Source organism: Anguilla rostrata, chromosome 8 (genome assembly GCF_018555375.3).
Source record: "Anguilla rostrata isolate EN2019 chromosome 8, ASM1855537v3, whole genome shotgun sequence".
Classification (NCBI taxonomy): Eukaryota; Metazoa; Chordata; class Actinopteri; order Anguilliformes; family Anguillidae; genus Anguilla; species Anguilla rostrata.
In genome coordinates, this window is record NC_057940.1 from 8,137,149 (window position 1) to 8,154,673 (window position 17,525).

Sequence of the window (17,525 nt, forward strand, 5' to 3'; positions counted from 1 at the left end):
TAAGGCTTTCTCCGGCTGGCACAAATATCTCCCTCAGAACAGCGCTGTCTTTTCTGGGTTTGGAAAGAAAGGACGGTCAGTATTTCAGGTATAATTAAAAGCTAAAGCCGAAGTCACACTATGACTTCGAGTTTTGAGTTTCTCACTCAAACGGACCCGAGCGTTTGGAGAGTGGTAAGGTAATCGCATCTGTTTGACACAGGAACAAGGCGCAGCATGAAGGAGCTCAGGTCCTTTTCGATCTTTTCGATCCCTGGTTCCTGAGTACCTGGACGTCTGTCCACTCCTCCATGCAGATGTTTCATCCACATATGACTCAAGTAAGAGCGTGGAAAATGTGTGAGAAAAAAAAGATTTCTTGTTTTACTCACCGTCTTTTCCAGTACCGGTGGCAACTGAGGCGCGTTTCCCCTTCTTCACTGTTCAGTGCTTTGCATGCGCGTCCTCTTTGTGTTCAGCCACAGTGGCACGAAACGAAGCTCCTTTTGTTAGAAATGGGCTGTGTGCTTCAACTAGCCAAACGTCATATTTCGAATTGAATCTTTACTGTCAATTGGAAGCTCAAAGTGTACAAGTTACTAAAATTTCCTTTTTTATTAAACTTGTCGGTTAAAAAGGAGTTAAGTGTTTCCCACTCACAAACACTTGCATTTTGGTCCCCCTGGTGAAGACCCATGGGATCCCAGCACAGAGTCCATGTGGCATTTTCAACATGCAGTTAAACACACTAATTGGGTAGGATAGAGGCAAGAAAAAACATATTCTATAGCTAGTTTTCTTCATAAGCACAAAATTCAGCCTATCAAATGGCACAATTCTCTTTCCACAAACACTGTTTTTTTTTTTTTTTTTTTAAAGCTGATGTGTGATTTTTCATGTTTCACAAATCACTGTTTTAAAACTTCACTGTGAAATATTCTTTTTTTCAGGTTAGAGAAAGAGAAATAAGGCATACACTTCATGATCTTTTCATGCCATTACAATAGACACATCATGCTTAAAAATACAATGTGACCCAAATGACAAATTATTTCAGTATTATGATTATATAATAAATTATGTATTATGACTATATATGAAATCCATATTTGAATAGATTTAAAAAGAACACATTTTTAATCTAGTCAAATATAGACCATATATTTCGTTATATAAAAATTGTATTAATGTATACACATACTCCATTATCTATTCTAATATTTGATAATGTGTGAAATATACATGGCCATTTATTTAATTGTAATCCTCATAATGTTTTACTGTGGCTGTTTGCCAGTTTTAGAAAGGATCAAACATCAGCAGCTTAGTAGTTTTTATAAACTGTCTTTAATGTGGTAACAATAATTATGTAGATGGTAACAATGGGATTGGATTACATTAAATCATCTTCACTATAACAGTAAGATACTGGAGGCAGGTCCGGACTAAAACATAACTGAATGTGAAGTGCGTAAACATCATAGCAAAACATGAGCCCTCTTATACATGGCATGCACCTTTGTTTGTAATAAAGAAACTGATGGTCTCTCCAAGTCTGCGCACTTGCAGTGAACCTTTTTAAGTGCATGAAAACAGCAGAAATATTGTCTTCATATAAGGCCTAGCCACAATATTCAACTGAAGGCGACAGACTTGTTTTCCAAACAATTTTCATGAAGAATTTAAAATTCTTAATTGAACTTATTGTCCTCTCCCATTTTTTACTCACGGGTTGCCAGTGGACTGTACTGTGTCTTTAAAAGAAAAGATTTGAAAATAGTCATGTTTGAAAACTGTATATTTACCTGGAATGTCAGAGAACCAAATTACATGGAAAATTCATTGTATATCACTAAAACACTGATTTGATGCATGGTAAATAAAAAAAACATTATTTTGGAGTGATCTGAATGCAGTTTATTACCCGTTTTAACTTGTTGACATGAGGACAACTTCCTGCCCTTCAAGGTGCTGACAAAGCAAAAAACCAGTTTAAATTTGACCTTGATATTGAATGCATTTGCACATTCATGCCAACAGTCTTGGCAAGTAAACGTCAACATTGCAGAACTCTGCTTTAGTCTAACTGGGTTGAAGGACCTTCTTCAATTTATTATTATTATAAAACAATATAAAATAAGGGCCAGAATACAGCCTTAATTCCATAAAATGGAAATACACAGGTCTTGTGCCCCCCCTGCTTTCAGGGGATTAGTTTAAAACGACAACGAAAACATTTTCCTTTCTCCTCTTCCACATTCCCTTTTTTGCAGATGCACAATCTGCCGAGCACCTACTGCATCGCAGCAAGAAACTGGCTTTCCTGGGCAAGAGTGGTGAGTAGAGAGTTCATGTCGCCGATGGCCATGTTGCTGACTCCAGAAGGCATGCTGTGCACGGCCACAGAGGCACGGGGGCCAGCGAGGCGGGACGAAGTCCGGGAGAGGTTCCTGAACACACGGGGGCTCAGGACCTCCGAGAACAGGCTACCGCGTTCGTACCCATCGTCTAAGACGGCGTCGAATTCAAGCGCCGCACCATTCGAGGGACCTGCAGCGGCGTCCTCTGCCGTGCTAGTCACCCGGCCGTTCCCTGGAGAGGGCAGGGCGGGGTTGTTGGTGGCGGTGGGTGGGATGTTGCCATGGGAACTGGAGAAGGAGGGCAGTTGGGAGGACGAGGCATGGAGGTGATGGAAACCCTGGCTGAGGAAGCCTAACTGCAGCTGGGTTGAGGGGCCAGCCTGGGGACGATCCTCCATCTTCAGGTTCAACTGACTGGTGTGCAAGTCGTTAGTCGTACTCCCACTCCTTGCTCCCGCTAGGCTCAATCCCTGCTGCTGGCTGAGAGTGGGGTTACTGCCAGTACTCCTCATGGTCGGGTTGCCCTGCTGTCTGGCTAAGATCCTGTAGGCTCCACTGGGCAGCTGCTGTGTGGATACTCCCTGGAAGTGGATGTGTGTGGCAGGGTCTTGTGATCCAGCCTCTGGGAGCAATGGGTTGCTGTGAAATAGCCTGTGTGCAGACTGATTCTCCTGAAAGCTGGCTTGAGGTTTGGTGAATTGAGGTGGACCTGGACAGGCCGACCGCATCAGACGCATGGGCACTTGGGAAATGGTGGCCTGGGCTACCTGGTGCATGGACGGATTACTCATTTGCATCTCATGGGAAACCTCTAAGGAGGCGGCTCTGCATGGATTTCGGGTAACTGCCTCTGTCTCCTGCTTGCAGCAGTGATCAGTGAAACTTCTGTCAACGTTAACCTCCTGGAAGTCACTCTGGAGGTGAGAATATGGATGCTGGACCTCCATGGGCATTGGCGGTAGCTGCTGCTGCTGTTGTACCATCATGTTGCCAAATGCGCTGAAAGGGCTGCCGGCGCTCTGGCTCCACATCTCGGGTGACCTGTCTGCACTCCCTGAGCTCACCTCGTTCCACTGCACGGGCATGGCCTCCACACCGGAGTCGCCAACCTGTGCCTGCCGTCCCGAGCTTTGGTACGGCTGACCCAATGCCATCCCGTTAGGGTTCCTGCTCCCAGACGTACCGGCGGAGGCTGTTCCGTACGTCCCTCCCTGGCTCTGAGAAACGAGGTACTGCACCACGTCATCGGGCAGCATGTCCTCCTCCCCGAGCAGAGGGACCCCGATCACCTCTGCTCCTCCTCTCTGCTTGACTGCAAGGGTCTCCATTTCCGTGTTTTCCCTGATGCTCTCTGGATGGGCCGGGGGAGGGCCTGGCTGGGGGTTCCCATTGAAGCGCATGTACCCCTGAAGGCTCGGGCCTCTACCCTCCATGGGGAGGTGGTGAGTTGGAAGCGGGGGCAGGGGGTTCAGGTCGTGGAGGCTGTTGAAACGCTGCACCCTGGGCAGGTTGAGGGGGTCGTGGTTTTGAGTCCGGACTGGGTCGCTGGCCCTCCTCAGCGAATTACCCATGACCTCTTGAGGGAATGCACCACAGACCTCATTTCTCCCATAGCTGCCGCGATGAGTCCTCCCCGCCAGCGGGGGCAGTGCATGTTGAACGGTGTCCTGGCAGTCCCCCATCATGGCCATGCGAGTCCTCAGGCTCATCCTTTCCATACTAGGCAACGGTGTCGGGGGAGCACCTCCAGTCGCGGCCGCGTACTTGGCCTTCAGGCGGTAGTGCTGGGCGGGGGTGAGGGTGAGGGCGCCCCCCGGCCCGCCTCCCCCGCACTGGCTGGCCTCGCTGGAGCGGCGCGAGGCGTCGGTGGAGATGGGGTCGTAGGAGTCGGTGGCACTGAGGTTGTGGCGCCGCGGGTGGCCGTGGTGGCCGGCCTCGGGCTGGGAGGCCTGGCTGGAGCGGCGGCTGGAGAAGCAGGGCGAGATGCCGGAGGAGCGGCGGCTGGCGCTCCGGTAGGCGGAGCTTACCGCGCTGCCCCCGCTGTCCCGGCGCTCCTTCAGCAGGCTCAGCACCGTCACGTCCGTCCCCGACAGCTCCGGCCGCAGGGACACTCCCCCGTAGCTGCCCCTTCCTGGACACAAGCGTGGGCAGGGGGGAGAAAACTCAGTCAGTAAGCTTAAAGGGAAGAGGCATTCCCCTTACAAGTGTACTTCCAGCTCAGATCAGTATAATCAATCTAATTTATTTGGTGTCCCCTGGTATAACTATTCCAAAAATATCAGTCCACTGATTTATGGTCTGTGTTGTCTCATGAAGAGTAGGATTATGATATGGAAAGGGGAAACCTGATCCTGCCTAATCCTAATTCTGCACTTTATCAGTACAGGCCTAAATCTGTTTCATAAGGTTTCACCAGGCAAGCAAGTTGGGCTACACCAGGAGCGCACATTACTATGGTTAGTTAACATTGTAATTATGACAGACCATTAATACGCACAGTTCAGAAGGCATAATTCTCTCAAAAAAACAATAAGCAGTCTGGACTCTCAACTCGTGAACACACTGAAAGAAAGCAGGTCTCACCCCCTGTGATGGGCGGCAGCACGGGGCCTCCAGGGGGCGCCGTGGGGCTCAGGCGGGGCAGGCTGCCGTTCACCTGCTTCAGCCGCTCCACCTTGATGTGTTCCACCCACCGCAGAGGGGCAGCGTTTCCACGGCCACGCAGGGCCAGGGTGCCGGTTGACACGGTGGAGTCCATTATGGGAGCTTCTTCATCACCCTCCTCCTCCTCCTCTTCACCCACGGGGCACCACCTTAGGGAGAGCTGGACCTCGCTACCGGAGCGGGCGCTCAGGGGGGACTGGCCACTGCTGTGTGTAGACTGACCGCCAGGGCTAGGCTGAGATGCCTGGAGAGAGAGGTGGGGGGAGAAACGGAGAGAAGACACCTGATGGTTTACACCGAATGACCAACATTGTCAATGTAAGAGGCCTCTGAAGTCTAAAGTACTGCTTCTTGAACTGTTTAATACTGGGACCCAAATGAGGAATTGAGCACCTTTCGGGGACCTGTCAAATATACTAGCATAGCCTAGTGGACTACAGACCCATTCCGGGACAAATCTCATACCCTCCCATGACCCATTTTGGGTCTCAGCCCGTAGTTTAAGAAACACTGGGTCAAAGCAACCACCATACAGTATGATTTTGAAATGATGTAGAATGCCAATGTATATGAACATTAAGCAATTTACTTTGTTTATCACTTACATACCCTGAACCCACCAAATAGACAATGTTGAGTAAAGTAATTAAAAATACATCAGTTATAAATCAGTTTGAATTAGTTCCTTATGGTCAAACACAAATATGTATTATTTCGTTTTCCTACTTAATAACAATGCTAATTTTCCAACTGCAAATGGCATTCATATGGTGCAGACCCAAATGAGAGAATCTGCCTGGTTAACAGACAGTTTGTCCATGGCTTTGGAATTGCACTGAGCTCTCCAGCAAACAGGATGACATAATCAAATATGTGGACTGGAAATCCAAGTTGTTTGTGCTCCTTTTGAAAAGAGGACAGACGACGACTTTGTTTGGGACTGGTGGCTGGCGAGTGCCAAATTGGGTTGTTTACGCTCACGTAAAACAAAGCTGTCCGTGAACTAAGGGACTAGACTAGCAAGAACAATGACCAGAGGAACTAATTTCTGCAGGATTCTGAAAAAACCCTCATGTTCTCACCCCAATTAAAAAGAACACAATGCCTTTCATGAAGCGCTCCTTTCAGTCTCAAAATACCCTGAAAAACCCCATCACTGTAAGCCTATCAAACCAGGTTAACCTTTGTAGTCCAGCTGGCTGCTGACTCATAGGTAACTTGGATTACTCATCGTTCACTTTGGAATGGTGTTCCAGGATCTTCATTCAGCGCCCACTGTACCACACCATCGATGAAACCAACTTGTTCCCCATGACACCGGCTTTCCAACAACACCACACATGACTACACTGTATATGGAAAACCTAAGGTTTACATAATGCTGATCCAGTAGAATGTTTTGCAACTGCGTAGTATTGGGGCCATAGCTGTCTCTTTCACAAACCCTGCTGACTCCCTGTAAACAGAATACACCAATGGCAGTTTAGAGCGAAACTTAATGATGACCCCAGTGGCAACAAGAGTTGCACAGTGACTCTGCAGACCCCACCGGAGCTGCACAGTCACTCTGTATTCCCCCAGTTGAGCTACGCAACGTTAGACGTTAGCGGAAACGTCCCCCGATCAGACTGCGAAGCCTGTCAGCACAGGATGAACACGGGCTTTAGCGGAAACGTCCCAACCAGACTGCAAGGTGTCAGCCGGATAAACAGGCTAGCGAAGCGCACCTGCCAGACTGCAAGCGAAGCAGAACACCCTTAATGAAGTCTGAAGTCTGAAGTCTTTACGCTCAGTTTCCAGACCGAGTCTGAGTAAGTACGGATGACACACCGCAGGTTTCTCGGTCTTCACCGCCCTCACGCAGGCGTCCTCGGGGGCGGCGCGGCTGCAGTCCCCTCGGTCGGGGACCCCCCCGTGGGGAGCCTGCCCCGGGGGCCTGCCCTGGCCGTGGCCGCCGGGGTCCCGGGGCTGCGGCGGGGGGCGGGGGTGGGCGTCGCCCCGTTTCTTGGTCACGTGGGCCTCGGGCCCGTGCACGGTCTTGACGTGCTTGCGCAGGGAGCTGGGGTCCGTGTAGCGCTTGGTGCAGCCCGGGATCTTGCAGACGTAGGGCTTCTGCGGAAGGAGAGCAGGGGGGTTCAGCGCAGGGTTTTTAGACTGCTGGTGAAACTGGTGAAACTGGTGGGCAGGGACTGGCATAAGAGGAGTTTTAATGAGGGGGGGGGAAGAGGGAGGGTTTATTATAGGAATACAGAACAGGTCTGGAGGAACGTCAAGGTTTAAAACCCCACAGTCAGTACTCAGCAAGGCACATGCTTTATAATGCAGTGGGGCTTGCTGAAGAGTGGATTTTCACTGTGTCAGTACCTCATTGGAGAGTGTGCGGATGCTGTGTCAGAACCTCATTAGAGTGCGGTTCTGGTACGGTCGCAGTTTCAGTACCTCGTTAGAGTGTGTGCAGTTCTAGTGCGGTCGCTGTGTCAGTACCTCGTTAGAGTGTGTGCGGTTGTGGTGCGGTCGCGGGTGTCAGTACCTCTTGGAGTGTGTGCGTTCTGGTGCGGTAGCAGTGTCAGTACCTCATTGGAGTGCATGCGGTTCTGGTGTCAGTACCTCGTTGGAGTGTGTGTGGTTCTGGTGCAGTCGCAGTGTCAGTACCTCGTTGGAGTGTGTGCGGTTCTGGTGCAGTCGCAGTGTCAGTACCTCATTGGAGTGCTGGGTTCTGGTGCGTCCTCGTTGGAGTGTGTGCGGTTCTGGTGTGTCAGTACCTCGTTGGAGTGTGTGCGGTTCTGGTGCGGTCGCTGTGTCAGTAGTACCTCGTTGGAGTGTATGCGGTTCGGGTGCGGTCGCAGTGTCAGTACCTCGTTGGAGTGTGTGCGGTTCTGGTGCTTGGCGCGGTCGGAGGCGTTGGAGAAGGCCTTGTTGCAGCCCTCGTGCTCGCAGACGTAGGGCTTCTCCCCGGTGTGGGAGCGCAGGTGAGTCTTCAGGTTCTCCAGCCGAGAGTACGCCTTCACACAGCCCTCAAACTGTGTAAAATTACACACAATAACACATTATATCAATTATTAGGCACAAATGAGCAATAATCAATCCATATAATATTATTATATACCATCGTATACACATCTTTTCCTCTCCCCCCATTATTCTACATGGTGTCCGAAAAGCACAAGCATAAAATCTGACTAACCGCACATTTCAAATCAATACAAAATATTTTGACATCCAACATAAATGGTACATTAGGTTTTCAGAAAGTACAGCCAACTTTTGGCACCCGGTTCAACTTCTTAATATAAAATGTCAAAATCGTGTAGGGAAGCCAAAACAGCTTTAAATTGCTCGCATATGATGTATGATGTGGAAGAAAAGGGTCTCGTTTGTGGCCTGTGATTAAAGAGAGAGTCTGAGACAGGAACTGTTGCTGATGGTGTCCCGCAGTTTCATCAGCAAGTCCTGTGGATTTGACCACACTGTCAAACATCTGCAGCACCGCACTCCCAGAATGCACTTGAGGTCAGGCAGCACTCTGGCCCATTAATGCTGGTTGTTAGTGGGGTTGGCTTGGTGTGGCAGGGCAGGGTGTAGCAGGTAAGGGTGTGGTTGGGCAGAGTGGCGCATGGCTGGGCAGGGCATAGCAGGATAGGACGGGGCGGGGTGTGGCAGGGCAGGGTGTTGCAGGAAACGGTGCGGCAGGAGTGGGCTGGGCATGGTTGGGCAGGGCGGGGCAGGACAGGGCGGGGCGGGGCAGGACAGGGCGGGGCTCACCGTGCACTTGTGCGGCTTCTCGCCGGTGTGCCTGCGCATGTGCACCACCAGCATGTACTGCGCCTTGAAGGGCTTCTGCTCCCGAGAGCACTCCTCCCAGCGGCACACAAACTCCTTCCTCTCCCCGTGGATGTGCTCGCTGTTTATGTGCTGCAGGGGGAGAGCACACAATACCACACTTAGCCACACCATACATAGTACACACATACACACAGTACACACACTCACACTCAAGTACACACTACACAGAACACCATCCCAGAACACACACTCACACAGAATACACACCATCACACTCAGTACACACACCATCACACTCAGTACACACACTATCACACTCAAGTACACACACTATTACACACACTATTACACTCAGAACACACACCATCACACACAGAACACACAACATCACACAGAATACACACCATCACACTCAGAACACACACCATCACACTCAGTACACACACTATCACACTCAGTACACACACCATCACACTCAGTACACAAAAAAAACTTGCTTGGATTTTTCCAAGATTTCTCATGTATGAAGTAAAGTTGACGAGAGAAAGACCCACCCAGACTGTAGAAACTGGGTAGCTGTAATATCAGAATAATACCACAAGAGGGCAGGGTGCACCGGGCATGCTAATGAGCTGAGTATTAGAAGTGAGATATTTAGGTCTCCGCACTGAAAAACCAGGTGGAACTCCTACAGTATAAACTCATGGATTGTGAAATCATGATGGATGGTTCCTCTGTTCACAGTCTAGTTTTGAATGTGAGAAGTCCCTGATTAGAACAGCATGTTTTCCCCAGCTTGGCTCTCTTCACTCTTTAACCCTAAAAGGTGTCAGACCACAAAGACCACATACTATTTCCTGGTTTCCTCCTCACTGGGGGGAAAGAATGATGGGGAGATTGATGTATTTCTTTCTCTTTCTTTTTTCTTCCTTTTTCTTTCTCTTTCTTAATTTTTCCCTTTCTTTTTCTTTCCTTTTCTCTTTCTTTCTGTCCTTCCTTCCTTCCTTCCCCTGGATACTACTGTGCAAAGGAATGAGCCTGGAGCCAATCCTGGATTTTTCTGGGATTTCAAGCAAAACTCTGTCACTTCCCATCACGTCCGGCCCCCACCCCATCGCAATGGGCTCTGACAGTTCTGCTGCCGTGGCAACTTTTAATCTCGGAGGGGTGGGGGGCGGGCCACGGGGAGATCAAGGGTTCAGTCCAACCAGCCAAAATGGCAATTTGCAGCTCCCCTACAGCATCGTGTCTGTTTTTTAGAGTCCTTCCGGGCTGAAGTGCAGATTGACAACAAGGTTATGAAGAGAAGGGGAACTAAAGAGCACAGAGACAGACGCCTGTAGCAAACATCTGACTCCCTCACAGAGAACACACAGACATGGTCCTGCAAAAGAGATCGTCCTTTACAGAGAACACATGACCATCCTCCGGGAAAAACTTGTCCTTCACAGAGAACACACTCCCATACTCCTGGAAGAACTTGTCCTTCATAGACAACACACAGCCATGCTCCTAGAAGAACCTCTCCTTCACAGAAACCACACAGCCATGCTCCTAAAAGAACCTCTCCTTCACAGAAACCACACAGCCATGCTCCTAAAAGAACCTCTCCTTCACAGAAACCACACTGCCATGCGCCCGGAAAGCGCTTGTTCTTCACAGACAACACGCTACCATGCTCCTGGAAGAGCTTGTCCTTCACAGAGAACTGTGAGGCAGGGTGTCCCTGTGTTACCTTTATAGTCTGCAGGAGGTTCAACATCTCACAGTAATCCTAATGAATGGATATCAGCCAATGGACAGATGCATGTTGTGTTCGTTAATTTTTTAATGACTGAAAACGTTAAAAAAAATGCCACACAGAGGAGTTGTAGGGGTCTGTTTACCAGATAAACTTCAAAACGCAACTCCGAATAGCTCTATCAGACACAGACCAACAAATTCTCATTCTCTGCTGTGGTGTGGATCCAGAAGTCCTTCATAAAAGAGATAAAACGAGTGTGATGAGTGACAAAGAGGGAAAGAAAAGGCAGGGGGGGTGACTGAGGGGTTAAAACTGGAATGTGTAATTTAGTGAAGGTCAGTGCGCTCCAGACAGATGATATGACTAATCCTAATCCATGCCTAATCCATTTTACCAATGACCCAGAGCAGGGGGCCAGGAGACACAATTCACAATTTATTCTTTCTACCAGAAACTCAACGGAGCCCACATACATTACTTCTCCCTGAGAGCAGGGGAATTCGCAAGTCGCCGTAAGTCTGCTCCACAGCACAACGGCAAAAGAGCTGGCATCGGGTGGCACTCGAGATGGGAAGGGAAAAGTGGGACGGAAATACAACTTTGAATCTGCGCAAGCTCCACGGAAGCAGTGAACGTTTGTGGCGTTTCGGCTCAAAAAGCGAAACCGCGATAAAAATAAACCGGCGACTGAAACCCCGGCGTGAACCCCGAATATGACATGCGCCCCGCGTTTGTTTTTCCACTTTCTCTCTTTCTCTTCGGGTCAGACGCGCCTCTTTCTTCTCCTAATCCGGAAAATCACGGGCACCCGGCGCTGGGTAGTAATTTGTGGTGGGTGACTGGGGTCAAGGTCCTCGTTCGGTTAGGGCGCGGGCCAACGGTCCACACTGCGGGACGTCTTAGGGACGACCCGTCCTGGGACAGGCGTGACCGCATTTTGGCTGAGACATCCAGGCTGGGAGCTCCGGCCCCCCCTCTCATAACATTACCCCGGCAATAAAATCCAAATTCAATCCAAGTCCACAGAATCAGGGAGGCGGGGAAAGAGGGAGCGCATGTGAAAAAGTAGCGTACTAAGCATACTTGATGTAAACTTAAATTACATTTAAAGTATTCTGAAGTATAAAATAGTATGCTTCAGATATACTTTAGCATACTATTTTTTCACACGGGAAGGAATGGTTGGATACACCGCTGACAGCATTTAAGGCCCTAAATTTGCTGTGCTGCTTTGTTCTCTTAAATAATTCCATGCACAGCCACTGATAGAAACCAATGGACAGATGCATGTTGTGTTCATTAATTTTTTACTGGCTATAAACAGAAAAAAATGCCACACAGAGGAGTCTAGGGGTCTGTTCACCAGATAAATGTCAAAAGGAAACTGAGTAATATTATCAGGCACCTTTATGCACAATGTAATGTTATGCAAGCTACATTTTTTTGAGATACTTATGAATTCATCTTCCACCTACGTGTGACTATCTTCCTTTTTAAATTTATCAGGTGGAGACTCTGTGATCATACTTAAGTGTGTCCAATAGATTGTTTATTTATCTGTGGATGGGGTGACTAAAAACACTCTGTTAGATTTCCGGCCTGCTAAAACTGCGTCTGCGTGTGGCAGAGGTACGCACATAAGCAGGGCTAGTAATTATCATCGCCATCACCACCATCGCCAGCACTGCTTGAACCTGGACCCCTGCGCTTGAGACGCCCAACGCAAAATCAAAAGAGCGCTCTCTCAGATCACGCCGCTCCACCAGACGGGTCATGGCGGAGAGCAAAAGGAAGCGGTGCGGTCGTCTGGTTTTTCAAAAGCCCCCAAAAACGGAGGGGGGTGAATCCATTACCCTCCAGTGCTTCATCTGGAACTACAAAAACGGAACATGAACGGGGCCAAGACCCAAGCAGATGAATGAAAACCCGGAAACTAGTCTATGGGAGCCTTAAACGCAACACAGGCCTTTGCCTGTCCTGGTCCATAAAACAATAGACCACATGCTGTATATCACTGGGGGGAGAAGTCCATTGTGAGAGGAGTGCAGTGTAAGTTTTATTTCTTTGATACCTCCTTGGAGAAGCATGGCTCCATGGGAGGGTGAACACAGTAAAGGGGGGGGGGGGGGCGTCAGGGTTCACCACGCTTTTGAAAGGGCTAACAGTGTGAGCGCCCCCTACGCCTCAGAAGAGGTTACGGCTGTCTGCATGTGCGAAGCATATCAAGATGACGGGTGTGGCGTGCTCGGTCTGTACGTGTGTGTTGTGTTTTAGGGTTTTAGTACCCTGTATTGTGTGTGGGTTGTATACAGTATGTGATGTTTAGAATGTATGTTTGTTGTTGTAGTATAGTGCAGTATGGTTTTGTACTGTATGCGTGGGGTGTATGGTTTTGTACGTATGCGTGTCACTACGTGACAGCTGCTCCTGTGTTCGTACTCCTGCAGCATGCCTCCAGGGCAGTTGTCTCGAGAGCTCTTGCTCTGCTTCCCTCCTCTGCTCCCTTCTCCTTCCATGTCACGCTGGCATAGCCCTGGTCTCTGGTCCTGCGGAGCATCACCCATGCCTCCAGTACAGCTCATTCACACTCTGCATGTCTACTCCAGGGTTGGTCTGCCGACCCTGTTCCTGGCATCTACCGTCCTGTAGGTTTTCCCTCCTAATCCACCTCATTTCACAGCTAGAGCAGCTCAAGCCCTGTCCTGGGCTACCTGCCTGGAGTTCACCGCCATGCCTACCAAGTACAGCTCATTCACACTGCTGCACAGGTAGCTGCCCGACCCTGTTCCTGGAGATCTACCGTCCTGTAGGTTTTCATTTCAACCCTAATTTGGCACACCTCATTCTACTAATTAGAAGCTCAACAAAATCTGGAGCTATTGAATGAGGTGCCCTTTGTTAGGTTTGGAGTACAAACCTCCAGGATGGTAGATCTCCGGGAACAGGGCTGGGCAGCCCTGGTGTAGGGCCATGCTGTTTAAATGTGACTTAAAATTTCAATAGAGCAAGACCATGGGCTGCGGAACAGAACACTGACGGCTGGCAGTTTAACTAGGCCTTCAGTGGGGGTACCAAGGAATTATAGAAAAAATGTAGAGAACAAAATGGGCCACAAAATGTTAAAAAACAACACACCTCCTGGTGTAGGCCACACGTGAGGAACCCCCCCTCCCCCACCCACCCATTCTGTGCTTGTGGGTTGTTCCATTATCCATGACATATTTAAACGTCAGTTGAAAATGTGTGTGGGGGGTGGGGGGGGGGGGCTTGTCTGGGACAGAGGCTACAGCTGCAGGTAATAAAGCTCTTGTTGCCGTGCGGGGTAATGGGCGTGGGGTGAACGGGGTCAGGGTTCAGAGCTCTGTAGGGGAGGTTGGATGCGGTTGGTGTGAAGGGACGCTGCTCCAGTGCTACGCAAAAGGGTAAGGTACAGTATTGTATGTCATACACACGCACACACTCACACAGAAACACACGCACGCGCGCACGCACACACACACACACTCACATATGAGTGATGACTGGTGCTACAGCACAGAGCTCCAGGCCTATGTCATACACACACACACTCACACAGTAACACACACACACTCACATATGAGTGATGACTGGTGCTACAGCACAGAGCTCCAGGCCTATGTCATACACACACACACTCACACAGTAACACACACACACTCGCATATGATGACTGGCGCTACAGCACAGAGCTCCAGGTCTATGTCATACGCACACCCACTCACACAGAAACACACACACGCACACATTCACACACACTCACAGAAACACACACACACACATGAGTGATGACTGGCGCTACAGCACACAGCTCCAGGCCTGTCCCAGCTGAAACTAAGATGTTTGGTGCCTCTTCAGCACATTTGGTTCACATTAGAGCTGACAGGCCTCAGTACTTTAGAGGCCAAGCCAGGCACAGCTCCAAAGTATTTAAGTGAGAAAAGAATGGGAGGGAGAGAGAAACAAAGATAGAAAAAGAGAGAGAGAGAGAAAAGAAAGACAGAGAAGGGGGGAGAGAGATAGAGAAGGGAAGAGAAAGAGAGTTCATTTTAATTTCTTACACTTTCTCATAATATCAGTGGGACTTCTCTCCTTGTAACCTATAGTCAAGAGGAGCCGAATGGGAAGGGGACAAAGTGTTTACAATTTTCACACATTGTTCTACGCTTGCATGTGCTGTGAGTCTGTGTGTGCATGTACGCATGTGTGCATGTGAGTGAGTGAAAGATCCAATAGTAAATGATATGGGCAGAGAGAGATGAAATTGATATATCCAGAAATATATATAGAGAGAGATGAGAGAAACAAGGACAGAGAGAGACAAGCTCATGATAAGAAGCCGATAAGGCTCCCCAGTTCGTCCCAAATTGGCCCCTACCTGCAGACTTCCTGGTTCGGGGCTGGACGGCTGATCCTCAGGCCTGGTCTTTGGGCGCTTGTGCTGCCTGGGGTCCCCTGTGCTGCTCACAGCTGACTCGCTCGTGGGCTTGTTCTGCACACACACACACACACACGCACGCACGCACGCACACACATGGACGCACGCATTCACATACACACACACACACACAAAGTATTCATGGCATTTTCAGTTTTAATTTCCTTTCAGGAATAATCAGAGCTATGATTTAAACACTTTTACAGATGAAACAGTGCAAAAAAAAATCCTGCTTGGGACATGATTCACAGAAACACCTCGTCCCTCTGGCATGAGACAGAAATGTTCAGCCTCCAAGTCCGATCGAGGCCAAAACCAGCAAGGATGTGCTGCGTCGCTATTTAACCAGACGCTCCGGATGTTGTAAACCAACAGTGGATTTACCCATCACACTGTAATTCACTCTGTCAGGATGTGTGTGAGGAGGTGGGGGCGGAGCCAAAAACACCAGTGAGGATGCAGTCTGCGATCCAATCTCCAGGTCAGCCCGAGATTACGGCCTTGATACGGCTCCCCCCGCAAGACCAGCTTTTTTTTAAAAAAAAAAAAACCTCTTCTGCAGCGACCTGAGCTCCCATCTCTCCATCTCTCCTCTTCTGGACACAACCAGGCTCTCCTGGGATACAGGAAGCATGGGGGGGAGGGGGGGAGCTACAGATTCTCCATTCAGTGTTTTAGGTCCATGATTGCACACACCTCACACAGGAGGTGACGTCTTTAGCTCCACTACAGGCCAGTACGCCTGAAACTATTCGGGGGAACTGATAGTGGCGTGATTTTTGGTGTGCTTTCGGGGATCCCTCACCTGTGAGGAGTCAGAGGTGATCGCTCCACTGTCTGTGCACCCCAGTCCAGGGGGTGCTACTGGGAGCGGTTGCTGGGCAACAAAAGTGGGGGTGGGGTGGATGAGGGGCGGGCTGTGGCCAAAGGCCGCGCCCATGATCCCCGGCGGCCGTCCAATCCTGTGCGGGTGATGCATCGCCAAGGGAGACGGGGGGAAAGCCAAACTCAGGGCCGGGCTAAGAGAGGGGTCAGGGAGGGGTCAGGACGGAGGGGAGGGGTGCAAGAAAGCCAGGGAAAGAGAGGGTGTGAGGATACAACTGGGTAGAGCAAGTCACATCACATCACAAAAATATTCACACCATGAACACTTTTTGAACTCTAATTTGTATGAATTCTTGCATTTTTGACACAGGCCTCCTTGGCAGGGTCAGTGCTGTTAATTTATTCTCAGCCACTTTCACAAGGTTAAATAAAGGTTACATAAATTAATAAGAACTTTACATTTTAACTTGATTTTCATATGTTTTGCAAAAGAAACGTTGATGCGCCGGCCCGGTCAACATCTACTGACTCATCAACCTCTGCCCACATAAAAATCTCACTGCAGTTCATATAGCACTTAGACTACATATTATTACAGTGCTTCAGCTCTGTTGGGACACTGCATATACAATGGGCCTGTCCTTCCTGCGATGGAAATGAAGGAATAAAGATATAAATGAAAGTGTAACATTTCTTTTTTCCATACAGAAAAGAACTGTCATCTTCACTAGCACTAAGAAAAACATCTGCTGTACCGAAGAGCCAAACGCAGAAAACAATCTCTGACAGCAAAAAACCCCAAACCCAGCACAAGGGCTTTCATTACAAAATGGTTTACATTTCCGCCATTGCTAATACTAACAATACGGCTCTTCGTCAAAACGAATGGCTGCGGACAGCTTGGTCACCTTTGACCCAGAAACACGACGCGAGAGATCTGCGCAGATCTTCGCAGACCGACGCTTCTCCTCGGTACTTTTCCTCGTACCGGACATTCGGCGCAATTGCGACTGAGCACGCCACCTGCGTACGCCCCCCCGTACACCCGGTCCCCTCCGACCCGTGTGCGTGTGACACCACACCACGTGCAGTCAAGATGAGGTAGCGTCCGCAACACGAGGAACGGGGACGTGAATCAGAAGCTGAATCACAAGCAGGGTTGGGAATCAGCGCACGTGCTTCCCTTCCTAATAGTGATTTTAATGCTTTGTGAGATAGCTGGCCAGTTCCCATCCCAATTTATCTTTCAACAGCCTTTTCATTTTCTCATCTTCTCAGGGGATTCTTGTCCCTATCAATTCTGTTGTTTTTTGCCCTCCGGTCATCCTTTCCTCTCCCTGATCTGCCTCTCATTACTTCTTCAGCCCTCATCCTTCCCTCTCTCCTTCTCTCTCTCCTTCCTTCTTTTTTCCTCACTTTCGAAGCCGTCGTCTACTTCAGGGGCTGTTTCGAGCCTGGTCCAGAGGACTAACTGTGTACCCTGCTTTATGTCAATATAATTTATCAATTAAGTTTGTTGAAATCAATCAACAAGCTTACGAGTGTATGCAGAGAATACATGTCAGATAAACAGTGAGTGAAACTGCTTGATTAAGTTTAAAAAGATGATTCACAAATGATCCATGCTTATATTACACAAATTATCTTTAAAAAAAAACTTTTGGGCCATTCTTCTGTAATTCCCAGTTAGGGTCAGTCTGGGAGGGTGCAGACT

General features: G+C 49.1%; 1 protein-coding gene across 1 annotated transcript in view; it reads right to left on the reverse strand.

Moving 5' to 3' along the window:
* Nucleotides 1-1,307: 1,307 nt before the first annotated feature.
* LOC135260306 (transcriptional activator GLI3-like) overlaps nt 1,308-17,525 on the reverse strand; it is a 57,282-nt gene continuing 41,064 nt past the window's right edge. The window contains exons 8-14 of the mRNA XM_064345549.1: nt 15,792-16,005; nt 14,649-15,040; nt 8,766-8,943; nt 7,859-8,023; nt 6,834-7,115; nt 4,923-5,247; nt 1,308-4,470 (exon numbers count right to left, since the gene is read on the reverse strand). Of these exons, the coding sequence (XP_064201619.1) occupies nt 2,273-4,470; nt 4,923-5,247; nt 6,834-7,115; nt 7,859-8,023; nt 8,766-8,943; nt 14,649-15,040; nt 15,792-16,005 (3,754 nt within the window). The 3' untranslated portion in view covers nt 1,308-2,272. The remainder of the gene's footprint in view (nt 4,471-4,922; nt 5,248-6,833; nt 7,116-7,858; nt 8,024-8,765; nt 8,944-14,648; nt 15,041-15,791; nt 16,006-17,525) is intronic.